This window comes from Rhinopithecus bieti, unplaced genomic scaffold, assembly GCF_001698545.2.
Source record: "Rhinopithecus bieti isolate Rb0 unplaced genomic scaffold, ASM169854v2 scaffold_57365, whole genome shotgun sequence".
NCBI classification, from domain to species: Eukaryota; Metazoa; Chordata; class Mammalia; order Primates; family Cercopithecidae; genus Rhinopithecus; species Rhinopithecus bieti.
The window spans coordinates 282744-310317 of NW_016822180.1; the positions used below are offsets into that span (position 1 = coordinate 282744).

General features: G+C 45.0%; 1 protein-coding gene across 2 annotated transcripts; it reads left to right on the forward strand.

The window, feature by feature from the left end:
- The first annotated feature begins 626 nt into the window (after window positions 1–626).
- On the forward strand, window positions 627–26734 carry PCP4L1 (Purkinje cell protein 4 like 1). 2 transcript variants are annotated; one of them, XM_017860876.1, is made up of 4 exons: window positions 627–888; window positions 3154–3199; window positions 24961–25015; window positions 25622–26734. In XM_017860876.1, the coding sequence occupies exons 1-4, from the start codon at window positions 627–629 to the stop codon at window positions 25676–25678; spliced, it is 420 nt and encodes a 139-aa protein (XP_017716365.1). In that variant the 3' UTR covers window positions 25679–26734. The 2 variants fall into 2 exon arrangements, with proteins under 2 accessions (XP_017716365.1, XP_017716366.1); XM_017860877.1 differs by lacking the exon at window positions 3154–3199 and having other exon boundaries at window positions 631–888.
- Window positions 26735–27574: the final 840 nt, after the last annotated feature.

The following is a 27574-nucleotide window of genomic DNA, read 5'->3' on the forward strand; positions in this document are numbered from 1 at the left end:
AGTCAGCGAGACCCAGAACCTACCGGAAGGAACTAACTCCGGACACAGTAGGATCTGATGAATACTAAAATGTCTTCCAAATCCTAAGATCTATGATCTTCCACATCAAACAGGCACTTCATAATTTCTCTGTTCTTTGCAGAAGAACACTGTCCATTTGCTCCAGTCTCTCTTTCTCTCATTCTGTCTCTCTCTCTCTCTTGCCCTAGCCTTCCTCCCTCTCTTGTGCTGTTCTCTAGTCCAGGGTGCTATCCTACTACACAATCTTAATCTGCACCATCTCTTGACGTTACCCCTTTCATTCACTGTTTCCCGCTTTTCGTGTACCCTCTTAATTTCCTTCCAGCTCTTCTCTTTCTCAGATTCACACACTCCTTCCATTCCACTCCCCTCCTTGCTTTCTTCGTGTAGATCTTCCTTTCTCTCTTTTTTTGCTCCCCCTAGTTCATTTTCCATCCGCGCGTCCCCGATGGTCTCCCCCTCCTTCCCGCTCTCTGTCTTACCCTAGTTTGGAAATGCAGCAGACCTCTAAACCTGCCAGCATTGGATGCAAGAGGCTGTCATGCTACGGTAGGAGGAGCTTCTATTGGTCGGGCTGGAGGCGGGTACCGAGCTGAGTATAAAAGATGAGGCCGGAGGCGGCGCGCGGAGAGGCTCTGACAGGACGGGTCAAAGAGGGTCGCGTGGCCGGAGCCGGGCGACGGAGAATCCCGGGTGCCAGCACCAGAGCAGCGGCTCTCCGCACTAACTCGCCTCTCCTGGTCAGCCGTAACCCCTGCCGCAGAGCCCGGCAACTCTCAGCTGTCGCCCGCGGAGCCCCGAGGGCCCCTCGCCTCACCTGTGCGTGCCGCGCCTGGCGCGCCCTGTCCAGCTGCGGAGATGAGCGAGGTGAGCGGCGCGCCCCCGGGGGTCTCGGCAGAGCTGCGGCGGGGAGGGGGCTGAGGCTCGGGATGCCAGGGAGGCGAGGGAGAGTGAGGCAGACCGTGGCCGCGAAGAACCCTCCAGGGGCGCCCCACTGCCCTCCTAGGAAAGCTCCCACCTCGGGGCGCTGGGAAACGATTGGAAGACGGGGTGCTTTCAGTCTCCCTACTGTGAACGGTGCTTTTGGGGGTAACTGGAATCGGCTGTAGAGTTGGGAAGTGGGGATGCTGAGCTCGCGTCATCCCCTTGGGATACTGCCCCCTGCATCTGTCTGGCTCCCCTTACCCCCTCACTTCGCTTCTGTCCTCTCTCTCCTAGGGATGTAAGGCACTCACATTCCTTACGTAGCATCTAACAGGAACTCCATCCCTGGCCCCCGGGGAGGGCCACTATGCCCCTTTTAGAAAGGTGGCATCCTGCCCTCCACTCATTCAGTCAGGAACGTTGGAGGGATCTTTTCCGGTATTTAGAAGCCCCTGCCAGCTCCTGGGGAAATTTCCCCTTCAAGAATAGACCTCCCTCTGCAGTGCTTGTTACGAACTAGGTCTTCTGGCAGGCTCTGTGGTGTTCATCGTGGCCAGACCCAGTCCATTAACTGATTTACTGTTTTCAAAGAACACTGTTCATGGGGTGGGGGAGTAGGAGGTCAAAGCAGAGACGTTGGAAAGACGTCTCCTATTGTCTATTTGTAGGCACAGTCTCATCTCCAGAAACAAGGATCAGCCTTCCCAAGTGAAGTCAGTCTGGTTACTGGCATCACAAGCTTGCCCTCTGCAACCTCTTTCCTAGTACCCACATCGTTGTGTTAAATCTAACTCCCCTGCTATATGTCAGATATGTATGTAGGTCTGCTACTTACCTGTGATGTAGCCTTAGGCAAAGTACAAAACCTTTGTTTCATTTTTTATCTGTAAAATGGGGATAATATTGGTTGTTGTAATAGTTAAATGAGATAATATATGCCAAATACTTCAAACGGGACCTGGCACTCAATCTATATTAGCTATTATCTTACTGTTTTTTTCCTCCCCCATTAGAATATTACAGAAATTTAACAGAAGAATTCCCAAAGACATTAGATTACTGAAGGAATAGGACCCTGGAGCCTGGGTTCCAGTTTAGACAGTAAAAATGAAGATCTCTACTGACTCCTACCGAAAGTTGTCACCCAGGGAGCTAATTAGTGCCAACTGCTGTGTTGTCTTGGTTGCCATGTTCACTAATTTTATCCTGGAAAATTCAGCTAGTCTGGGGGCTGCAGATGAACCAAAGTGGTTTCCAGTCCCTCAGCTGGTTGTAACTCTGACGATGGCAGTCTTTCAGAAAGAAAAGAAAAAAACGCATCAACCTTCTCTTTCAGCTCTAATGTGGGAAGAGAGGTTTTCTTTGCCCTCTTTTCACTGAGGTCTAGGGTTCATACTACTCCTCCCACCCCGAGCATTTATTTTTTATTTTTTATTTTTTATTTTTATTTTTTATTATACTTTAAGTTCTAGGGTACATGTGCATAACATGCAGGTTTGTTACATATGTATACTTGTGCCATGTTGGTGTGCTGTACCCATCAACTCATCAGCATCCATCAATTCATTATTTATATCATGCATTTCTAAATCTGAAAGTCGTAATCCAAGCCATCCCCTGGGAGTTTGTGATCTGAAGGCTGTGCCAACGTGAGGAATTGCGGTTAGCTTGTTTTTTCTGTGGAAAGTGCACAGCCCCTTTGTAGGACACACTACAGGGGCTGGCATTTAGGGTGGTATTTGGTGGAATGAGAAGCCTGTTTTGTGGCAAAGGAAACAATTTGGTGTTTGAGGGGAAAGTCAAGTCTGCGCCCTCCTGACTCAGCAGCTGCATTTGGTTAGCCTTCATCACGGGCTCAGTAGAATGATGAGAGAAGGATCCACGGATGGAGACTATCAGTGTACCCAAGTATGCCCAGCCTCCTAGGCTATCAGAGTGAACTGGTTTTAACTAGCAATTTAGTCATAGAAGCTGTCTCCTAATATGGAGCTGAGCCTGGTCTCAGGGATGAGTACTTATAAAATCCAGAAGCAGCTGTCTCTGAATCAGGTCACAAAGGGGTCTCTGCTTCTCTAGGAGCTGAGACCCAGCCTGTTTTCTTCCTCTTGTAAAAGCTATGGTAAAAGATGAAAGTGTTGCCCAGAGCTCTAGGGAGACTCCAATCTGCTTCATTTCTCTCAGCCCAGCCCCATGGGGCTCCTTTTTCAGGTGGAAGAGCCCGGCCCAGGAAAGCCCTGTGTACCTTGAATCTTACGTAAGTTTCACCTCCCCCAACTGCTTATTTTCTTGCTACAGAGAAACTGCATGAAATGAGGCGATTTGAGATGTCTTAAGAGACTCCTAATTCAACTGAAGAACAAAACCAGGGAGGAGTCTCCAGACCTAGAACAACCAACAGTGCAGGGGTTCTGGTGGGGCTGCTGGGGAGGATCTCTGACTCTGCCTTGCCTTTGTGGCTCTTTGCTGTCGCTCATACTGCAGTAGAGCATTTCCCTGTGAGTGTGTGTGTGCGCGCGTTCATGCACGAAGGAGCTGCAGGGACTCATCTCCAATTTGTCTGCATTCACAGCTGCAGGCAGGACTTGATTGCTGTGGATCACACTCTATCTCCTGTGGTTTAATAACTTTTCCCTAGTTTCAGTGACAGATGGGAATGGGAGATGTGTTCAATTCCTGAGGGCTCTTTCCTGTAATCCTTTTTCATACAGTGTAGCTGGCTGCTTAAAGCAGAATTGCAGGTTCTTTTGTAATCCTGTTGCATTTCTCATCTGCGAGGAGCCTAGCTGGGGGAATCCCTTGGTTCAGCAGTCATTCTGCTGAAATGGGAGTCATGGACCACTAGTGACAGTCTTCATGGTGTCTGTCCTGTGTTTTGGCTGTCAGGGACTGGGGCAAGGGACAGATCAACTAGAAATCTCATTTAGGGGACAGCTTAAACTTGATGCTCCTTCATTATCCTGCTTGCTCTCTTCTCACCTAATGAGAATGGGATATCACACTTTGGAGATCCACACTCTCTTTCCTGTGCACATGTGTCTGCATCTGCCACCTTCCTAACAAGGGAAGTTCAGTCAAAATGATACTATTCTGTTATGTCTCCTGTGAACCAGTTGTTAGGGAACCTGGTGTGGACTTGGAGGAGATCCAAGTTTATCTCTCTCATTGGTATGTTGCTTTTATTATGGTTATATTGGATATACAAAATAGAAAATCTAGTCACTTACTGCTATTGAAATGCCTTCTACCGGCTGGGCGTGGTGGCTCACGGCTGTAATCCCAGCACTTTGGGAGGCCGAGGTGGGTGGATCACGAGGTCAGGAGATGGAGACCATCCTGGCTAACAAGGTGAAACCCCGTCTCTACTAAAAAAATACAAAAAATTAGCCTGACATGGTGGCGGGCGCCTGTAGTCCCAGCTACTCGGGAGGCTGAGGCAGAAGAATGGCGTGAACCCGGGAGGCGGAGCTTGCAGTGAGCAGAGATCGCGCCACTGCACTCCAGCCTGGGCGACAGAGCGAGACTCCTTCTCAAAAAAAAAAAAAAAAAAAAAAAAAAAAAAAAAAAAAAAGAAATGCCTTCTACCTCTGGAAACATCTGCTTTGGAGTGAGGAAAATGAGAACTTGCTCATCCCTTTCTTAGTCTCCCATTTATGTTGCTGGTTTTAGCTGCTTAGGCAGGAGCCTCTAGCTGATAGAAGTGGATGACTGTCATCCTGTAACCTGGAAATATGGATGATTCCTTCTCTCAACTACAGCTGTGATTTGTTAGCTCTTAGAATGTCATCTTTATAGGGTCAGGCAGCCATAAGTAATATGGCTGAAGTCCAAATACACAAACTTGATGCGTCTTTCACCTCTGCCTATGGAGGCTCCTAACTGATGGAAGTGGTGGAGATAGAGTTGCAGGCAGAGAGGATGAAGAAAGATGAATAATTGTCTCTTCAAGGTGGTGGTTCTATGAATGCCTCCCTCTATTTTCTTTTTACTTTTCTATGTTTCTAAATTGTCTTTCACGAGTCTATTTCATCATAGAGAAAATAAACTTAGTTCTGCAAAAGTTCTTCAAAATAGGAAAATATATCTTTCACCAAGAAAACCTCAAATAAAATATCAAAACATTTTAGTGATGCGATTTTAGATTTGTTAAGGAACACTAAAGATCATCCGGTCCAATATTCTCATTTTACAGGTGAGAAAACTGGGGCCCAAAACTTATCTAAGTTTACACTGTACTAGAACCAAGACTAGGGCACAGTACTTCTGACTTCTCATTCCAAAAGAACATTCCATAGGACTCCTTTAACATTTTACTTCAGTAAATACAGATTTTTTTTTTTTTTTTTTTTGAGTTGGAGTCTTGCACTGTTGCCAGGGCTGGCTGGAGTGCAATGGTGTGATCTTGGCTCACTGCAACCTCTGCCTCCGGGGTTCACGCGATTCTCCTGCCTAGCCTCCCAAGTAGCTGGGGTTACAGGCACTCGCCACCACGTCCGGCTAATTTTTTGTATTTTTAGTAGAGATGGGGTTTCACTATGTTGGCCAGACTGGTCTCGAACTCCTGATCTCAGGTGATCTGCCCACCTCAGCCTCCCAAAGTGCTGGGATTGCAGGGTTGAGCCACTGCACCTGGCCATAGAATTAATTTAATTAGCATGCAATCTCTAATATATTTCAAGTACTTTTCCTTTTTTTTTTTTTTTTTTTTTTTTGAGATGGAGTCTCGCTCTGTCACCCAGGCTGGAGTGCCTGTGGCTGGATCTCAGTCACTGCAAGCTCCGCCTCCCGGGTTCCAACGCCATTCTCCTGCCTCAGCCTCCCGGGTAGCTGGGACTACAGACGCCGCCACCTCGCCCGGCTAGTTTTTGTAGTTTTTAGTAGAGACGGGGTTTTCCACCATGTTCAGCCAAGGATGGTCTCGATCCTCCTGACCTCTGTGACCGCCCGTCTCGGCCTCCCAAAGTGCTGGGATTACAGGCTTGAGCCACCGCGCCCGGCCACTTTTCTTTTTTTTTAAGACAGTGTCTCTGTCACCCACCCAGGCTGGAGTACAGTGGCACAATCATGGCTCACTGCAACTTCGAGCCCCTGGGCTTAAGCAATCTTCCCACCTCAGCATCCCTTGTAGCTGGGACCACAGGCACATGTCATCATGCCTAGTTAATTTTTTTTGTATTTTTTGTAGAGACAGGTTTCACCACGTTGCCCTTGCTGGTCTCAAACTCCTGAGCTCAAGCAATTCACCCATCTCAGCCTCCCAAAGTGCTGAAATTACAGGCATGAGCTACCATGCTTGGCCTCAATACTTTCTTTCCTTTTTTTTTTTTTTATTTTATTTTGAGATGGAATCTCACTCTGTCACCCAGGTTGGAGTACAGTGGCACCATTTTGGCTCACTGCAATCTCCACCTCCTGGCTTCAAGCAATTCTCCTGCCTCAGCTCCCGAGTAGCTGGGATTACAGGCGTGTACCACCAGGCCCGGGTAATTTTTGTATTTTTTTTTAGTAGAGACGAGGTTTCACTATGTTGACCAGACTAGTCTCAAACTCCTGGCCTCAAGTGATCCACCTGTCTCGACCTCCCAAAGTGCTGGGATTACAGACATGAGCCACCATGCCTAACCTCAAGTACTTTCTGTAAGAAATATAGGCTGGGTGCAGTGGCTCACGCCTGTAATCCCAGCACTCTGGGAGGCTGAGGTGGGTGGATAATGAGGTCAGGAGTTCAAGACCAGCCTGGCCAACATGGTGAAACCCCGTCTCTACTAAAACTACAAAAATTAGCCAGGTGTGGTGGCAGCCTCCTGTAATCCCAGCTACTCGGGAGGCTGAACCAGGAGAATTGCTTGAACCTGGGAGGCAGAATTTGCAGTGAGCCGAGATAGCACCACTGCACTCCAGCCTGTCACAGAGCAAGACTCCATCTAAAAAAAAGAAATATAAGCAATGTGGCTGAGTGTGGTGGTTCACACCTGTAATCCCAGCACTTTGGGAGGCTGAGGCAGGAGGACTGTTTGAGCTCAGGAGTTTGAGACCAGCCTGGGCAACATGGCAAAACCCCGTCTCTACTAGAAATTAAAAAATTAGCTGGGCATGGTGGCGCATGCCTGTGATCCCAGTTACGTGAGAGGCTGAAGTGGGAGGATCTCTTGAGCCTGGGAGGTCGAGGCTGCAATGAGCCGTGATGGCACCGCTACCCTCCAGCCTGGACAATAGAGTGAGACCCTGTCTCTCACACACACAAAAAAGAAATATAAGCAGTGTGATCTAATAATGCTGAGCAAGAGGAGAGAGACAAGAGACCAACATTAGATAATATTTTATCAACAGGGTACATTCTGGTAGAATACTAGCCAGGGCAGGTACTATCCATCCTTATGCAGGATGCCTAGTCACCTTAAAAGTGGGTGCAGAAAATGGGGTGGAGTAGGTAAGCTGATAGGAGTGAAGGAAGTAGGGAGCCTGAAGGCCCTCTTTTCATGAGTTCTTAATTTCAGTGTTCATCATTGGTTCCCATAATTGCAGAAAAGCAGGTGTCTAAGTAAAATTGGTGCACCTGATGACCAAACAGCCTCTGGATATTCAGTCCTCTTTCGTTTGGCCGTTTGACTTCCAAGTTGGGAGTTCAAAGGCTTTGGAAAGAGAATGGTGAGGCCAGATGTGATGGCTCATACCTATTATCCCAGCACTTTGGAAGGCTGAGGTGGGAGGATTGCTTCAGCCCAGGAGTTTGAGACTAGCCTGGGCAACATAGCAAGACCCTGTCTTTACAAAAAATGAAAAATTAGCCAGATATGGTAGTGTGCATCTGTAGTCCCAGCTACTTGGGAGGCTGAGGTGGGAGGATTGCTTGAGTCCAGGAGGTCAAGGCTGCAGTTAGCCATGATCGTGCCACTGCACTCCAGCTTAGGCAACAGAGCACAGCCCTGTTTTGGGGTGGGGGGGGAAGGCCAAGAAAGTGGGGAAAGAAGAATGAGAAGAATGCATTAGGCTGGCAAGGTAAGTGATGAAATCTTACTGGGATTCAAGCATCCTGAGTGCATGATTTTCTAAATCCATACTTCAGACCTGCTGCTGAAAATGGCTTGACTCGGCTGGAATTATTTTAGTTACAAAAGTAAGCTAAATCAGAGCAGATCCAAAACCATATTTCTTTTTTTTTTTTTGAGACAGAATTTCGCTCTTGTTGCCCAGGCTGGAGTGCAGTGGCATGATCTTGGCTCACTGCAACCTCACCCCCCAGGTTCAAGTGATTTTCCTGTCTCAGCCTCCCAAGTAGCTGGGATTACAGGTGCCTGACACCACTTCTGGCTAATTTTTTTTTGTATTTTTAGTAGAGATGGGGTTTTATCATGTTGGCCAGGCTGGTCTCAAACTCCTGACCTCAGGTGATCCACCTGCCTTGGCCTCCCAAAGTGCTGGGATTATGGGTGTCAGCCACCGTGCCTGGCCTCAAAACCACTTTTCTAAAAGATCTGCATCCCAGAAAGATGCCCATAAACAAGTACCCAGAAATCTAGACCTTGTCACAGTGTCCTCACTGAAGCCTGATTTCTGTTTCCCTCTAGGCTTATTCCTGAAGGCATGCGCAGTACCCCACCCAGGGAAAAGGGGTGCCATTTACCATTCTGTTGTCTTTGGTGCTGCCTCCCTCCCACACAAAGCCCTCCAGCTAAGTGTTTGCTTTGTAGGCTGCAGGGGGGATTAATACGTTTATTTTGGGACGCTAACCATGGGTGGGATGCACATTGAAGATTATAGTAATAAATGATGCTTTGGCACTACTCTCTCTCCCCCATTCCCTATACCCCAGTGTGGGGTGAAGGCACAGCTCTAAGCTGTGTGCAGAGCACCACAAATAACCACTCATTAAAATGTGGCAGCCCATGCTGGGGGGAACAGGCTGGGGCTGTTGACTCACTGCTTATCATAAGCTGGCATGGCCAAGGAATTCTGCATCTGACTCCAGTTGGGGGTACTTCTATTCCAGGAAACAGGGGTGGGGTGGCTAAGAGGCGAGGATCAGACAACGCGGCTTGGGAGGCTGTTTACGTTCTAATTCTGTCTTAGGATGCATCTGAGATATAGGGTATTGGGGAAATAGTCTATATATTAAGAGAGGAATGTGTGTATGTAGAACCTGGAGTAAGGATTCCTAGTTCTTTTTCTGTTATCTTGAGGGTGACCTTGAACAAGTCTTTCTGAAGCTGTTTAAGGACTGCAGCTGGTTGCTGCACTGAAAGAATTGAAACAGTTCCAACAGTGCTGCAAGAACAGCAGTCTAGGGTCTTCTAGGGGCACTAGAGGATCCCAGAAGCCTCTATAAGGTTTTTTAGCAGTTACCTTCATTTAACATTGGAGGAGAATATGTCAGAAGGGATAAAAGCGTCCCAGGAGTGGAGTGGGAGGGTGCAAAGCCTCTTTGTCACCACTTGGAGGCAGATCCACTAACTCCTGTCCCCCTTCACTTCCTGCACCTCTAGCAGGGAGCTTAGGAAGCCTAGGATTTATGTTAATACAAAGGCAAGGAAAGGGATTTTTAAAGGCTAGTATTTAGGATTTTAGGATTCAGTCCCTTTTTAGGTTTTCTGCCTTGGACTGTAGGACAGGATTCTGAGTTCCTGTGCGTATTCATCTAAACTGAGTAATTCTGGCAGTAAGTACCAAAATGTGTTTATAATGTGTTTTTATTTACACAGCATCCAAACTATGTCATGCAAATACAGGTATAAGTAGTCTAGGTATGATGAGGTGATCCTTGTTCCTATTTGTTGCTGCTGTTAACAGCCCATGATCTCTCTTTAAAGAGCCCAGTGGGCTGAGGAATATGGGGAAATCTGAGTAGTATCCTTTCCAGGGTTCTAACTCACTGCTTGGAGCAGAAGGGGCGACACTATCTTCCCTTTTCTGGTGACAATGGTTGCTGTGGCAACACTATTAAAGATGAAAGCCACAAAGGAAGGAGGAAACACAGCCCAAGAAGGGAGCAGGGAAGATTGGGCCTGGAGTTATAGGGCATCTGTTCCCCAGTAGTGGTAGCGGGAAAACAGCACCAAAGTTGCTACCGTTTTGACTGTCTAGGTGCTTGCTACTACAATACTATGTTTCGTTTTTGTTTTTGTTTTGTTTTTATTTTTTTAGACAGAGTCTGGCTCTGTCGCCCAGGCTGGAGTGGAGTGCAGTGGCGCGATATTGGCTCACCGTGACCTCTGCCTCCCAGGTTCAAGCAATTCTCCCACCTCAGCCTCCTGAGTAACTGGGATTACAGGTGACCGCCACCATGCCCGGCTAATTTTTGTATTTTTAGTAGACACACGGTTTCACTATGTTGGCCAGGCTGGTCTCAAGCTCCTGACCTCAGGTGATCCCCCTGCCTTGGCCTCCCAAAGTGCTGGAAGTACAGGCGTGAGCCACCACACCCAGCCAACAGTACTCTCTGGTGAGGCAGGGAATAGACTTACACAATCATCTTCATGACACAAAAGTGGACGAAAGGACTCAATCAAGGAGATATAGTTTGTTTACTCCTGAGTGCTAATCTCCTTCTCCTTGTGGTGTATAACTTTAAAAAAGAGATGTCTCAGGGTTCCCAGAGGTTTAGAGCCATTCTCAGCACTTTTGGGGGCAGACATTGGGAAGACAGGGAGACTGATTTCTAGGGCTTGTTTAGAGGGGAAAAAAAAAAATGAGCATTTATGAAACTCCTACAGTAGCAGAATAAGCCTCCAGGGCCCTTCGAGCAATCCCAGGTATTCTCTTCCTCTTTCAATTCCACTTTGAGAAGAACTACTCTGTGGCAACTCCACTCTCTGACACTAGTATTTTACCCCTGCAATAAATACTTCAGCATCTTGACCTAAACCTATTCTTATATTCAACCCCAGGGTATATTACTTTGGAATAATAACTATTTGTTGCGATATGTGCTAGGTATTTTACATACATTTTCTCTGGTTCCTTTTACCTTTTTTTTTTTTTTTTTTTTTTTTTTTTGGAGATGGAGTCTCACTCTTGTTGCCAGGAGTGCAATGGCATGATCTCAGCTCACTGCAACCTCTACCTCCTGGGTTCAAGCGATTCTCCTGCATCAGCCTCCCAAATAGCTGGGATTACAGGCGTGCACCAACATGCCTGGCTAATTTTGTATTTTTAGTATAGACAGGGTTTCACCATGTTGGTCAGGCTGGTCTGAAACTCCTAGTCTCAAATGAACCACCTGCCTTGGGCTCCCAAAGTGCTGGGATTTCAGGTGTGAGCCACCGTGCCCTGCCCTTTTATGTTTCAAGATAGATATTACCTCTCTCCTGCAGATGAGAGATCAGAGCACAGCAAAGCTAAGCAATTTACCCAATGTCACACAGCTAGGAATGACAGAGCTGAGATTTGAACAGATAGTCAATGCAGATCCAGGGTATGAATACAGATCTGTCTGACTAGTGTGCCACATTGCTGCTCCCAGGAATTTGAAGCCTAACAGAATTTTATTTTATTTTTTTTCATTTATCCTCATCCTCTATGTGACGATAAGGCCTAAGCAAATTTTAATTCACATAAATATCCATTAAGTACCTACTATTACAAGACACAGGTTGTAGTTATTGTAGGCTAGACACAAACAAATGGAAAACATGGACTGTGTTTCAAAGGAAATAAAATCTAGCAGGGTGGTGAGGGTAGGGAAGGGGAGGTAAGACATATTACCTGTACTACAGGTACAGGTAATATGAAATATACTTCATGAGAGGGTCTTTCCTTCATTCTCAGCTCCTTTTCAGGCACATATGTTAAAGTGAAGGAAAGCAGTGACCTGGCTTCTGAATCCCTTTTCTATAACTTCTGAACTGCCTACAGAATGGAGGCCCTCAACTGTCTAAAAGCAAATTTGATTTCAGAAACTTAGATGACGTTGCAAATAAAACAGAGAGCCCCCTTCATTTATTTAAAAAATACTTAGTGTAAATCATGTGTAAAGGATCAAAAAGGATCAATAGGAATTAATGACACAAAAAGGAGGCAGGCATAAGAGAACCATATGCCAAGGTCCTGAGGTGGGAAGGAACATAGTATGTTCCAAAGATGAGGTCATTGAGGTAATCAGAGGCTGAGTAATGTAGAGCCTTTTAGGCCGTATTAAGGATTTGGGGCTGAGTGTGGTGGCTTACACCTGTAATCCCAGCACTTTGGGAAGCTGAGGCAGGAGTACTGCCTGAGCCCAGGAATTTGAGACCAGCCTGGGCAACATGGCAAAAACCCATCTCTACAAAAAATACAAATATTAGCTGAGTGTAGTGGTGTGTGCCTGTGGTCCCAGCTACTCAGGAAGCTGGGGTGCAAGGATTGCTTGAGCCCAGGAGGCCAAGGCTGCAGTGAGCTGAGATTGTACCATTGCATTCCAGCCTGGGCAAGAGTAAGACCCTGTCTCAAAAAAATAGTAATAAAGGACTGGGCGCGGTGGCTTACACCTGTAATCCTAGCATTTTGGGAGGCCAAGGTGGGCAGATCACCTGAAGTCAGAAGTTCAAGACCAACCCGGCCAACATGTGAAACCCCATCTAAAAATACAAAAATTAGCCGGGCATGGTGGCACGTCCTGTAATCCCGGCTACTCGGGAGGCTGAGGCAGGAGAATTGCTTGAACTCAGGAGGCAGAGGCTGCAGTAAGCTGAGATCATGCCACTGCACTCCAGCCTGGGCAACAGAGAGAGACTCTGTCTCAAAAAATAAATAATAAAATAAAAATTAAAAAGAACTTCATCTTTTATCCCAAGAGCATCAGTAACCACTTGGGTTGTTACAGTTGCTCATGTCAGAGCCAACTGTGTTAGTGTGTGCAATGGTCTGAATGTTTATGTACCCCCAAAATCCATATATTGAAATCCTAACCCCCAAGGTGATGATACTAGGTGAGGCCTTTGGGAGGTGATTAGGTCATGAGGACAGAGTCCTCATAAATGGGATTAGTACCCTTATAAAAGAGATCCCAGGCTCAAAAAAAAAAAAAGAAAAAGAGACCTCAGGCTAGGTGCAGTGGCTCATGCCTGTAATTCCAGCACATTGGGAGGCTGAGGCAGGCAGATCACAAGGTCAAAAGATTGAGACCATCCTGGCCAACATGGTGAAACCCCGTCTCTACTAAAAATACAAAAAAATTACCTGGGCGTGGTGGCATGTGCCTGTAGTCCCTGCTACTTGGGCAGCTGAGGCAGGAGAATTGCTTGAACCCAGGAGGTGGAGGTCTCAGCTGAGATCGTGCCACTGCACTCCAGTGATACGGCGAGACTCTGTCTCAAAAAAAAAAAAAAGAAGAGAGACCCCAAAGAGATCCCTCTCCTCTTCTACCATGTGAGGATATAGCAAAAGACGGCCATCTACAGATGGAAAGTGGGCCTCAGCAGTCATTGAATTCAGGTTGTTTCCAGTTTTTGGCAATTACAAGTAGAGTTGCTATAAATATTAATTTACAAATGTATGTGTGAACATAAGTTTTAATTTCTCTTGGATAAATAGGAATAGGATTGGTGGGTGGTATGGTAAATGTATGCTTAAGAAATTGCCAAAGTAACTATACCATCTTGCATTCCCACCAAAAACGTATGAGAGTTCCAGTTGCTCTATATCTTTGCCTCTACATGGTATCGCCACTAAACAGAAAATTTTTAATAGATATGTGGTGATATCTCATTGTGGTTTTAATTTCCATTTCCCACTTGATGATGATGTTATATATCTTTTCATGTGCTTGTCATTCATGTATCTTCTTTGGTGAAATGTCTGTTCAAATATTATATCCATTTAAAAAATCTGTGTTTTTAATTATAGAGATTTAGAAGTTCTTTCAAAACTTGTTCTGGATGCAAGCCTTTTATCAGATATTTCATTTGCAAACATTTTCTTCTAGTCCGTAGTTTGTTTCTTTTATTTTCCCCCGCCCCCTGAGACAGAGTCTTGCTCTGTCTCCAGGCTGGAGTGTAGTGGCACAATCTTGGCTCATTGCAACCTCCGCCTCCAGGGTTCAAGCAATTCTCCCGCCTCAGCTTCCTGAGTAGCTGAGACTACAGGCACATGCCACCGCACCCAGCTAATTTTTGTGTTTTTAGTAGAGACTGGGTTTCATCTTGTTGACCTGGCTGGTCTCCAATGCCTGACCTTGTGATCAGCCTGCCTCAGTCTCCCAAAGTGCTGGGATGACAAGCGTGAGCCACTGTGCCTGATCTTCTTTTTTTCTTTTTTCTTTTTTGAGAGAAGTTCTCACTCTGTCACCCAGGCTGGAGTGCAGTGGCGTGATCATAGGTCACTGCAGCCTTAATCTCTGGGTTCTAGTGATTGATCTTCCTACCTTAGCCTCCCGGGTAGCTGGGACTACAGGTGCATGCCACCACACTTGGCTAACTTTTTTTTTTTTCTTTTTTTTAGTAGAGACAAAGTCTATGTTGCTCAGGCTGGTCTCGAACTCTTGGCCTCAAGTGACCCGCCCTCCTCAGCTTCCCAAAATGATGGGGTTACAGGCGTGAGCCACCGTGCCCTGCCTAATTGTACATATTCATAGGGGTATATAGTGAGTGATGTTTTGATACATATAACGTGTAGTGATCACATCAGGGTAATCCCTAAACTTTTTTTTTTTTTTAAGCAAATTCTTCTAGATCCTGATTTCTTTTTTCTTTTTTAAAGCATTTCCCTAAACTTTTAACATTAACATTGGTATTCCCTTGGGCTGGGGCACAAGTGGCTCAACGCCTGTAATCCCAGCCACTTTGGAAGCCGAGGGTGGGTGGGATCACGAGGTCAGGAGTTCCCAAGACCAGGCCTGGGCCAAACATGGGTGAAAACCCTGGGTCTCTACTAAAAATACAAAAATTAGGTCAGGTGTGCGGTGTCGGGGCACCTGTAATCCCAGCTACTCGGAGGGCTTGAGCAGAGGAGAATTGCGTTGAACCCTGGAGGGTTGAGGTTGCGCATGAGCCGAGTCGCGCCCATTGCACTTCCAGCCGAGCAATCAAAAGTGAAACTCTGTCTCAAAGAAAAAAAAAAAAAAAGTTAATCCTCAATATTTGGACAATTCCCTATTGTCCTTGCTTCTTTCCTCTCTAATGGTAATTGGAAAAGAAATTCAGGTTGAGGGAGGCTTTTATTTTATTTATTTTTTTAACTGACATCCTAAGTCATATATTTATTTGCTCCTTAAAGAGAGAGGGAAGCTTTATATATAAGAGAGTAAAGGGAACTGATTGTCAAGATTCCTGAGGAGGAGAAGGGTGATGGGATCTAGAGCTCAGATGGAAGGACAAGACATCATCTGGCAAATGCTCTGAGAAGAGGCGGATAGGCAAATGTGTGGTGTTTCTCTTTCCTGGAAGTGGAAGGAAATGAAAAGGGTAGGTACTCCTGGGGAAGTATTAGGGAAAGGGAGAAGGTTACTATGTCATGTTCCTCTCTGCAATCTCAAAGCCTAAAGAAATAAAGACCCTTAAGCCAACAAGACTCTCCTTCTTTTCCTTCTTCCCCATGGGAAGGGAGAATCTGCAACTTTGAGCTGCAGAGGAAACAAAAGAGTACTCATGGGGAACTGGCAGCATCACCAAGATGATGGAATGGAACATTGGTACACATCAGGCTCAGAAGCAAGGAGAAAAGAAATATAGGAAAGTAGGTAAGGAAAGCAACTGAAACCTTCTAGGGAAAATAAATTAAGGAAAAGAATGAGTTGATGGACCTCACAGTTGCTAATTAGTGTTTGGTATCTATTGAGAAATGAGAAACATTTAATCCTGGCTGGGAAGGGTGCGGGTGCCTCACACCTGTAATTCCAGCACTTTAGGAGGCCAAGGCTGGAGTATTGTTTGAGTGAGAACCTGTTTCAAACAACAACAACAAAAAAAACCCAGAAATCCCATTCAGTCCGGTGTGGGCAGTGAGGCTGAACTGAACCAAGCTCCAAGCTCACTAGAAACTTGGACTAACAGGCTTGAATGACAGTGAGGGAGGCATTTGAAATAGAAGCCAGTAGAAAGATCCTTCACATGGAATTCTCAGACTCTGAAGGACTGGGTTCTGGCTCTGTGAGTAAAGAACACATACGTAAACTGTGGCTGTCCTCCGGGAGTCAGTCTTGTGTGTCAGGAGGCCCACTGAGCAAACATTAAGATGAAAACCAGAATCAGAGTGATTAGATCAATTAACAGAGCAGAAATGTGAGTGACAGGCGTGGTCTGGGATCAGGTTGTCATATATTAATAACATGTAAAATTGCCCCATAATGGCAGGCACGACTGGACCCTGTTCCCCAAGTTCCCTTTGGAGTATATGTGAAGATAGCATTGTATATGCATGCACATACATGCTCATACTTTTGATTGGAGGTTGAGAGATAGCATAGGATAATGATCAAGAACATGGATTCTAGAGCCAGACTGCCCAGGTTCAAATCCTAGCTTTGTGGCTTGTTTGTTCTATGGCTTTGGGCAAGATAACCTCTCGACTTCAGTTTCCTTCTCTGTGAAATAGAAATAATAATTATACCTATTTTATAGGGCTGTTATAATCATTCAATGTGTTAGTGTTTATAAAGTGCTTAGAAAAGTAGCTGGCACATAGTGTATTATATATGATTGTTCATAAAGTAAAGTGAAGTGACATTCTGAAATCCTTGATTTCTTCCAGTTCCCCCAGTTGAGTCCTATAAGGAGAAGGAAGGATTTGCTCAATCATTTCTTTGTTATTTCTGGTCGGAAAAGCGCAGTATTGAAAGGAGTAGAAGGCTAGACACTCCAGCCTGGGTGACAAGAGCAAAACTCTGTCTCAAAAAAAAAAAAAAAAAAAAAAAGGAGTGGAAGAGCACCTGAGAAGTTTGTCATCCATACCTGGCTAGAATGAGGAGCTGAGAAATGCTGACCTGTTACAGCTCTTGCAGTTTGGCCTCACTCCTCTGGAGGTATGAGTTTTTGTGAGAAACACTAGAGTACGTGGTCTCTGGTTCACTCAGAGTGGACCTCCATGCCTCCTTTGTTTATGTGAAGTATGGTTAGTCTGATGGCTTGCAGATGCATATACCAGAGGACCTTAATTCATCTAAAATTGCTGCATTTCTAGAAGATAAACAGGAGGGTTGAGGCAGAGATCAGGAACTAATAAAGGACTGAGCACCACGTAGAGGGTGGGAGCAGACAACTTGTGATCTAACTGCCCCAACCCCTAACCTCAGCAAATCATAAACAACTAGATCCAGAAGAGTGTCTAGAGTGGCTATTTTGAGAACTGGCTAGAGAGAAAGAGATAAGAGGGTCAGGAGGTAAAAGCTCCTGCAGCCCTTTCAGTGGAAGGTAAAAGGGAAATTTCAAGGGGCATTGTGAGTAATAGGAGTTTTCTTCTCCTTACAGCATCCTTTTCTGGTTTCCCAAGTGGAGACCCCCACTTTTAGATTATTATCTCTCATAAATGTAACCTAAATGGAGCTAGAAACCCCGGGGGTGGGGGGACCAGATGGCAGCTGAGCCACTGCTCCATTCCAGAGCCAGAGATATCAGGAGAGACTTGGGAGGGAAGCAGCTGGCAGGGCAGAGGGAAGGTGGCAGCCTGTGTGGTTTAGTCCTGACATACATTCCTGCTTATTCTCAAGGTCTGCTGATACGAGAAGGAATGTAGAGGAAACAGCCACCTAAGGGAAGATATTTAAAATCAGTCCAGATTTTCCTTTAAAGAGGAGGGGTTGGGGTGAGAGAAAAGATCTGATAGATTAAGAGAATAGGCTTAGAGTCAGACAGAGGGATAATGGCTAAATCATGGATCAGAGTCCGAGATTTACTGGGAAAAGAGAGCATAGGATTTGAAGTCAGAGATCATGAGACTATAGAACTTGCTTCTTAACCTATGACCCTCTTGTCTGGACAGTTGCTGTTATCCTATTAACTGCATACTCCATCTAGGTCATACTTTTTTTTTTGAGACAGAGTCTTGCTCTGTCACCCAGGCTGGAGTGTAGTGGTGTGATCTCAGCTCATTGCAACCTCCACCTCCCTGGTTCAAGCAATTCTCCTGCCCCAGCCTCCCCGGTAGCTGGGATTACATTTGCCTACCATCACGCCCAGCTAATTTTGTGTTTTTAGTAGAGATGGGGTTTCGCCATGTTGGCCATACTGGTCTCAAACTCCTGACCTCAAAGGATCTGCCTGCTTTGGCCTCCCAAAGTGCTGGGATTACAGGCGTGAGCCATTGCGCCCGGCCAGGTCATACTTTTATAGTGTGGACAAACCTCTTGTGATGACAATATTCCTGTGGAAGGTGTCACCTCAGTAACTATTGGGACATTTTATCGATTATGTGCAAAATTAAGAATAGAAAAACATTTGACCACGGGGGGATTATGGGGAGAGAAAGAGTAACAACTGGGCCAGTCTCCTAAGTCTCAGAACAGTCCTTCCTGTCATGGAATCTTTCTTTTGGTCAAAGGGAAACAAGTAGGAATTCCATAGGGTTTCAGGAACACCTTTATGTATGTTCTTCCAGATTTTAAAATGAAAATGTATATGGGCCTGGCACGGTGGCTTGTGCATGTAATCCCAGCTCTTTGAGAGATTGAGACAGGAGGATTGCTTGAGTTCAGGAGTTTGAAACCAGCCTGGGAAGCATAGCAAGACCCAGTCTCTACAAAAAAATACAAAAATTACCCAGCTGTAATGGTGTGCCTATAATCCCAGCTACCTGCAAGGCTGAGGTGGGAGGATCCCTGGAGCCTGGGGATGAAGGCCGCAGTGAGACATGATTGTGCCGCTGCACTCCAGCCTGGGTGACAAAGCAAGATTAATCTCTTAAAAAAAAGGAAAATCTGTGTGTATATATATTTTATTTATATATACACACACATATGTGTCTTACACAAAATTTGGACCATAACTGAGTTTGAAAAACTTGCCCATGTCAAATATAATATTGCATTGGCATTTTAAATAATTTTTTTCTAAATTATTATTTTCTTTCCCCGTAATGTTTTATTGGAACCATTTATCAGAATTGAAAGAATAGTTCAAGCCAGGTGCAGTGGCATTGAACCTGTTATCTCAGCTATTTAGGAGGCTGAGGAGGAAGAATTGCTTGAGCCCACCAATTTGAGACCAGCCTGGGCAGCATAGTGAGACCCCATCTTGAACAAACAAATAATTAGAGCTAATAAATGATTTCACCAAAGTTGTTGGATACAAGATCAATATATAAAAATCAATGGTGTCTCTAAACACTATCAATGAAAACTCCAAAAAAGGAAATTAAAGCAATTCCTTAAGGAAAGAAAAAATAGTTCAATACATATCCAATGTCTTCCACTTAGATTCAGTAATTGTTAACATATTAGCATATTTGTGTCAGCATGTGACAATATTTGGTCTTATGGAGACAGTACAGCCTGTTGGCTAGGAGTATGGAGTCGGTCTACCTGCACTCCAAAGCCAGATTCACTGTTTTCTATTGTGTGATTTGACTTGGGCAAGTTCCTCAACATCTTTCTAAGCCTGTTTTCCTCAACTATAAGATAGGGTGCCATCTTAGAGATTTCAGAGGATTAAATGGGATAATGTTTGATATATAATAAACAATAAATATTATTTGGGTCCTTATCTCCTCTAAAATCACTTAGCCTGGAAGATAGGAACAGTATCTGGATTGGGTTCACCTTAACTTCATGGCCATTAACCCCCAGTGTGCCATTTGTGCTATCTGGTAATCCTGCTACATCTTCAGGGTCTAGTTGTGTTGCCTAGGCTGGTCTTAGACCCCTGGGCTTAAGTGATCCTCCTGCCTCATCCTATATCTCACCAGCTCACTCACTCTCCTTCTTAGATAATCCTTTCACTCATTCTCCTCTTCCCTCAAACATTTAATACTTCCTGTGCCTTCTTCACTCTCAGCTGACAACTGTCTTGTGTGTTTCATTAAGACAATGGAAACAATCAGAAGAAAACTTTTATACATTTCTACATCTGCCACCTTTCCTGTTTCTATGCCTGCATTCCTATATTGTAGATAAACTGTATGTATTCCTATCGAAGGGCAACCCCTCCACTTATGCCTCAGATCTATTTCCTCTTGCCTATTTAAGACATCACTCTGGTAATTATCCCCTCTCCTGTATCATCAGTTTTTTTTCTTCCTTACTAAATCATTTCCATCAGCATTTAAAATCCCCCATCTTACCAAGCCTTCTCATAACCCAACATTCATCTCCAACTAACTTCCAATTCCTCTGCTACCCTTTAGAGAAAGGATCTTTGATAGAGCTCTCTGTACTGAAAAATATACAGGCAGATCCAATTTATTTTTACTATGAAACTTGTCTCAAGTGTTAACACTTCCTATTATCTCCATCACTACCACCCCCCGGGCCCCATCATCTTGCTTGTACCACTGTGAGACCCTCTTAATTGTTTTCCCTGGTTTCTCTCTTGCCCCTCTATTTTCTTTCTTTCTTTCTCTCTCTCTCTTTCTCTCTGTTTCTCTGTTTCTCTCTTTCTTTTTTTTTTGAGATGGAGTCTCACTCTGTCGCCTAGGCTGGAGTGCAGTGGCTCGGTCTCCACTCACTGCAAGCTCCGCCTCCTGGGTTCACACCATTCTCCTGCCTCAGCCTCCCGAGTAGCTGGGAATACGGGCACCCGGCTAATTTTTTGTATTTTTAGTAGAGACGGGGTTTCACCGTGTTAACCAGGATGGTCTCGATCTCCTGATCTCATGATCCACCCGCCTTGGCCTCCCAAAGTGCTGGGATTATAGGCGTGAGCCACCACGCCGGCCTATTTCTTTCTTTTTATAGAGATGGGGTCTCGCTGTGTTGCCTGGACTGGTCATGAACTCCTGGGCTCAAGTGATCCTCCCATCTCAGCCTCCCAAAGTGCTAGGATTATAGGCATGAGCCACCACACCCAGCCAGTAGTCTTTTTTTCTACCCATCTGTCAGAATAATCCTTTAAAAACATGACAGACCATGTTTTCCTCTGCCCCCAAACCTATAATGTCTTTTCATCAGCTCAGAAAAAAATTTAAATTCTTTGTCTTGTTCCAAAGACACATATTCTGGCCATCTACCTAACCTCATTTCTTATATTTTCTCCCTTACATAGCTCCAGCCATGATGATCTCTCTTTCTCTTTCCTCTTCCCCTTCCCATTCCCTCACTCTTGTTGCTTAGGCTGGAGTGCAGTGGGGCAATCTCAGCTCACCACAACCTCCACTTTCCAGGCTCAAGTGATCCTTCCATCTCAGCCTCCTGAGTAGCTGGCACCACAAGTGCATGCCACCAAACTTGGTTAATTTCTATAGTTTTAATAGAGATTGGGTTTCACTATGTTGCCCAGGCTGGTCTTGAACTTCTGGACTCAAGCAATCCACCCATCTTGGCCTCCCAAAGTGCTGAGATTACAGGCATGAGCCACTGCATCTGGCCCGTGATGATTTTTTTACTCTTCCTTGAACATAACAGGCACAAACTTGCTTCAGGGACCTTCTACTTGATCTTTCATCTGCCCAGAGGATCTTTTCCCACACATTCACATAGCTTGTTCTTACATTGTCATTAAAGCCTCTACTCAAATGTCAGTCTTCAGAGAGACTTCCCTAGACTACTCTGCTTTCTTTTCTTTTCTTTTCTTTTTTTTTTTTTTGAGACGGAGTCTCGCTCTGTCACCCAGGCTGGAGTGCAGTGGCCAGATCTCAGCTCACTGCAAGCTCCGCCTCCCGGGTTCACGCCATTCTCCTGCCTCAGCCTCCCAAGTAGCTGGGACTACAGGCGCCGCCACCTCGCCCGGCTAGTTTTTTTTTTTATATTTTAGTAGAGACGGGGTTTCACCGTGTTAGCCAGGATGGTCTCGATCTCCTGACCTCGTGATCCGCCCGTCTCGGCCTGCCAAAGTGCTGGGATTACAGGCTTAAGCCACCGCGCCCGGCCTCTGCTTTATTTTCTTTCATGGCATTTGTCACTAACTGATGTATTTGTTGAATAAGTGCAGGGACTTTCTTTTGCTCACTGCTGTATGCCCAAAGCCTATAACAATACTTGCCATGTGATTAGGCACTGACATATTTGTTGAATGAATCTTTTGCTTCTTTTATACCTCTTTAGTTTATAGAACAGTGCTGAACACAAGTAAGTGCTTGATAAGTATTTATTGAAGTGAGATGGAAACAGCATAATCTACAGAACATAAATTGGATTCTATCAGTTTCTTAAAGCAAAACCCTTACCTCTGGCAGTCATTCAACAAAGGTTTGCATCTCTAAAATGGGGGATGATAATAAATGCTCCACTAAGCTGTTTCAAGAATTAGATGAGAAAACATTTATGAAAGCACCCAGTTTTTGTATTTTGTTAAATATAAAGTACTTAAAATTGTGAAGTGAATAAACAGACTCCAAAGGTACCAAGTGCAAGAGTGACTCTGTCTCCAGATGAACCATACCTTGAGACTGATGAATGTCCAGATGAAGTAGCCTTATTAATATAATTTTGAGGAAGGGGAATTACTATTTTTTTAGAGAGCTAGGGTCTTGCTTTGTCTTGCCAGGCCGGCCTTGAACTCCTAGGCTCAAGGGATACTCCCAAATAGCTGAGACCACAGGTTTATGACATTATACCTGGGCTTACTATTACGTTTAACTCTCCATCTGAGCAGGGAAACTGGAAAAAAAGCATACATATCAGCTGATTAGTCTCACTTCAAATTCATGACCTCCTGCCTTATGAGGGGCCTTAATGTCTCTAGCAATCCTATCACTGTTCCTCAGTCCATTTACTGTCCTACTTGCCTAGGTGAGTATTTCTCCCTTCCTTTCTTTAATACCTCTTCCCTCCTCCTCTTGGATGATGACCTTGTTACATATTTGACTTCAAAAAAACAGAAGCAATTAGGTCTCCCTCCAAATGTTCCCTCTGCTTTCGCCTGGGCCTGTAAACTCTGCCTTCCCTCCAGTTCCTGTGGGTATCCTAGTCTAGCTCTTATTCAAGGCCAGCCCTCTATTGATACACTAGATCTCACCGCCTCTCTCCTATTCCAGTAATGATCCTCTTTCTCTCCTACAGTTTTTCCTTGTCTACTGGATCATTTCCATAAGAACACAAGCATTCTGTAATTTCTGTCATTTTAAATAAAATCTTCTTGTGACCTCATACACCCATCCCCATTTTTGGAATTCCTTCTATATTTGCTGCTGCAATTCCTCTCTTCCTTTTCCCTCTTGAGCCCATTACAATCATTCCCTCCCCTTTCTCCCCTCCTTCATGGAAAATTCTCTTTTTTTTTTTTTTTTTTTTTTTTTTTTGAGACGGAGTCTTGCTCTGCCACCCAGGCTGGAGTGCAGTGGCCGGATCTCAGCTCACTGCAAGCTCCGCCTCCCGGGTTTACGCCATTCTCCTGCCTCAGCCTCCGGAGTAGCTGGGACTACAGGTGCCCACCTCATTGCCCGGCTAGTTTTTTGTATTTTTAAGTAGAGACAGGGTTTCACCGTATTAGCCAGGATGGTCTCGATCTCCTGGCCTCGTGATCCGCCCGTCTCGGCCTCCCAAAGTGCTGGGATTACAGGCTTGAGCCACTGCGCCCGGCCGGAAAATTCTCTTATAAGTGTCACCAGTGATCTCCCCATAGCAAAACTGAAATGGTCAATCCAGTTCTCATCTTACTTGACTTACCTGCAGAATAAGACACAGTCATTCTCTACTCCCTGAAACATTTTCTTCACATGGCTTCCACATTACTATAATCTCTTGGCTTTTCTCCTACCTGGCTTCTTCTCCATCCTGTTGATTTTTCTTAATTTCTACAATTCTAATCACTGGGATACCTCAGGATTTTATCCTCTTCTCTATGTGAACTCACTTTCTTGGCGATCTCATTCAGTCTTGCAGCTTTAAATGCTATCCATATATCAATAGCTCCCTAATTTATATCTGTAGTCCAGGTCCTTCTCTTTAACTCATCTTGAATATTCAACTGGTAATAAAAGCATCTTCTCTTGGACAATTAATAGCCATCTCAAATTTGTTAAAAAATAAGCTCCTTATCCTCCCCCTAAAACCTCCTCTCCCTGTTTTCTGCATCTCAGGAAATGGCAGCTGTATTTTTTTCAGATCATCAGGGCAAAAAAATTTGGAATCGTCCTTGGCCCATCTCTTTCTCACAATGCTGTTTTTCAAGTCAACAAACCATATTGGTCATAGCTGGAAAATATACCCAGAATCCAACCATTTACCATCTTCATCGCCACCATGTTGAATCAAGCTACCATCGTCTCTTGCTTGGTTTTCTGCGATAACCTCTTAACAGATTTTTCTGCCTCCTTTCTCATTTCCCTTTTATGCGAATCAGAGGTCTCCAGTGACTTCTCATCTCACTTGTAGTAACAGTCAAACTCCTTAAAAAGGCTTCTAAAGCCCTACATAATCTGCTTCCACCCCCAGTTAACTCTGTTCTCATCTCCATTAATCTTTCCTCTTTCCTCTCTCCATTCCAACTACACTGGTCTGCTATTCCTCAAACAGGCTAGTCACACTTCCAACCCAGAGCCCTTGAAAACTCCTGCCAGATATCTATGAGCCTTACTTCCTCATCTCCTTCAGCTCTTTGGTCAAATGCTACTTTTCGGAGAGGCTTTTCCTGACTACTCTATCTAAAACTGTATTCCTCCATTTCCACCCCAATTCTTACTACCTCCTTTCCCTTCCTTTTCTCCATAGCACTTATCATCACAGTAGTCATTTTTATGTGCTTTATTTATTTGTCTCTATATACACTGGGATGTAAGCTCCATGAGGGCAGAATTTCTTTGTCTGTTTTGTCCTCTACACTTTCTAGCATCAATAAATCTTTGTTGAATTTTGATAACTTTTCCTCTGGTCTCTGATCTCAAGACTCGCTTCTTCAAAAGACTAAGGAAATGCACCTGGTGATAGGAGGGCTTGAGCGTATGTAAGAGATCTGTGGTGATGGCGCCTTCAAATTACTTCCATGAATATCTAATATTCTGATATTCTAATATTTTTTCCAGCTTAATACCAAAACATCCCCAGCAACCAACCAGGCAGCTGGCCCAGAGGAAAAAGGTGAGTGGGGTTGGGCTAGGCAGTTTGTAGAGCAGGTGACTACAGAGACATGAAGACAAGTAGAGTGAGTCTGGAATTTCCTGAAGTCAGACATGAAAGGAATAATAATGTGGATAAGTGACACAAAGGACTAGGTTAGAACTATAGTACTATATCTATAGGCTTCCTTCTCTTTTTCGTAGGAAGTAAACCTATCAGTATTTACTCCTTGATTTTAGAAACTGGGTCTGGAGTGTTGGGGGAGAGAGGTACAAGATAAGAAGAAACTCATCAAAAGTCCCAGCATTATCCCCATCAGAAATTGAGGGAAAGCTGAGGAAAGTGAGTGTGCATTGGAACTTGAATTTATGAGTAAGTGACGAAAGAAGATATTTGTTGTTTGGTCCAAGAGTAGCAGAGCTCCCCTAAGTAACTATAGCTAATTCCCAGCCTTAGTACCTTGACTCAGACTTCTAGGGGAATTATCAGGCATTCATAAGCCTAGCAAAAATTGGGGGACCCCAGAGTCTGGCACAAGGTGGACCTTACCCACTGTATTGGGGGCCTGGAGAAAGGGTCTGGAGCAGGTCAGATTAACTCATTAATGAGTCTCCCAACTATCTGCAGGAAAAGCTGGCAATGTCAAGAAGGCGGAGGAGGAGGAGGAGATTGACATTGATCTGACAGCACCAGAAACAGAGAAGGCTGCTCTTGCTATTCAGGGCAAGTTCCGGCGATTTCAGAAAAGGAAAAAGGATCCCAGCTCCTGAATGGCCAGACTTGCCCCTCACCTTCACCCTGGTCCCTTCTCTCCCCTTCTCCACACCCATGGATCTTTACCCCTTGTCCCTCTAGCCTTTCCTTGAGGCAAGTTCAATTCTTATATATTCTTGTATCTGGCCCCCTCAAGCCATCACAGAAGTAGAGGCACAAGAGAGGTGGAGAAGATGAAGACTTCAATCAGCAGTCACTTGTCTAAGGGTGGAACAATTTCTTCTTGGGATAAGGTTTTTTGATCAGTAGCTATGCCTGCCCTGTAGGGTTGAACAAGAGGCTTCGAGGCTGAGAGGTCTCCCCAAAGAACAATGTGGGAAGGAGGTGAAGGCCTTCAGAGTAGGGTGCCTGAGGGTGGGACATATGCACTGTTCTTCTAGTTACAGTATTCACACTTTAGGTAACATTTTTTTTCCCCTTCAGATCCTTCTGCACCAACTCCAACTTCCCCTCCCAGGATCTAAGCCACAGTGGGGACTGGAGCCTCCCTTTCCCCCTAGGCAGACCTAAATCAATCAGTTTATCACAATAGTGCATGCTGAGTAGATTAGTTCCAAGGAAGGGAGACTGGAATGGTGGTGTCAAGGAAAAGGCTCCCTCATCATCTAGTCTAGGACCATAACAGGCAGAAGCAGAAGCGATTCCAGGGTCACAGGCAGGGGAATGAGAAGTAGGGCACATATAGGGAGGAAAGAAAAGTGAAGGAGGGGGAAATCTCTGAAGCCACACATTACTGCTGGGAAAAGTGTACTACATGAAGGATTATTGGGGCTTTGCTAACCTGCTCACCTCTTACCCCCCAAGTCTAGCCATCCCCAGAGGCCATACAAACCAAGTGACTCCTGTAGTTCCCATTTGCCCCACTGTGGAGTCAGAGTAAAAGTGGAATAGCCACTCCATGTGATTTTAGCATGTTTAATAATTTTAACAATAAACCACCCCACAAATGGGGTCATTTAACCTCTACTAATGTTTTTTCTTGGGAGGAACGTGATTATAAGCCTGAGCTGGCCTCAGGGAGTGGGGTGGAGGAGCAACTGCGTTGATTGCCTGGTGGCACAAGAAACTAACACTGCCTGAGCAATTTTCAGACTGAAGCCAACCCTCCCTTTCCCCACCCTTACCGACCTTGCCTTCACCTTGATTTGCCACCCACATTGTCTCTGTGCTGCTGTCACCGCCCCCAGGGTGCACCTGCCAGAGTGCTCATTTTCCCTTTCTCCTTCCAGCTGAGAGCGTGCTGGGTACACATCCCTCTGAAAACAAACCTGGTCTTCCTTGCTCCGGATTCCCAAATGACCTATCCTAGATTTCCTTCTTGCTTTGTCTTCCTCCCACATTCTCCCCTCCCCTCCCTCTTGTTTATCAAATGGAAGGGAAGGAAAAGACTCTGGTCACTAGAGAGCACCACTGTTACACTAAAAGTTTAATCCACTAACTACATAAAATTATGGCTTTCAAGTAGCTTAAATTGCTGAGAAATTACCTCTATATGCTAAAACCAGAAGTCAAATGTTTAAAGATTGAGCAAAGAATGATCTGGTTTTTTGTTTGTTTGTTCGTTTGTTTGTTTTTGAGATGGAGTTTTGCTCTTGTTGCCCAGGCTGGAGTTCTATGGTGCAGTGTGGGCTCACCGCAACCTCCACCTCCCAGGTTCATGCAATTCTCTTGCCTCAGCCTCCTGAGTAGCTGGGATTACAGGCATGCACCACCATGCCTGGCTAGTTTTCTATTTTTAGTAGAGATGGGGTTTCTCCATGTTGGTCCGGCTGGTCTCGAACTTCCAACCTCAGGTGATCTGCCTGC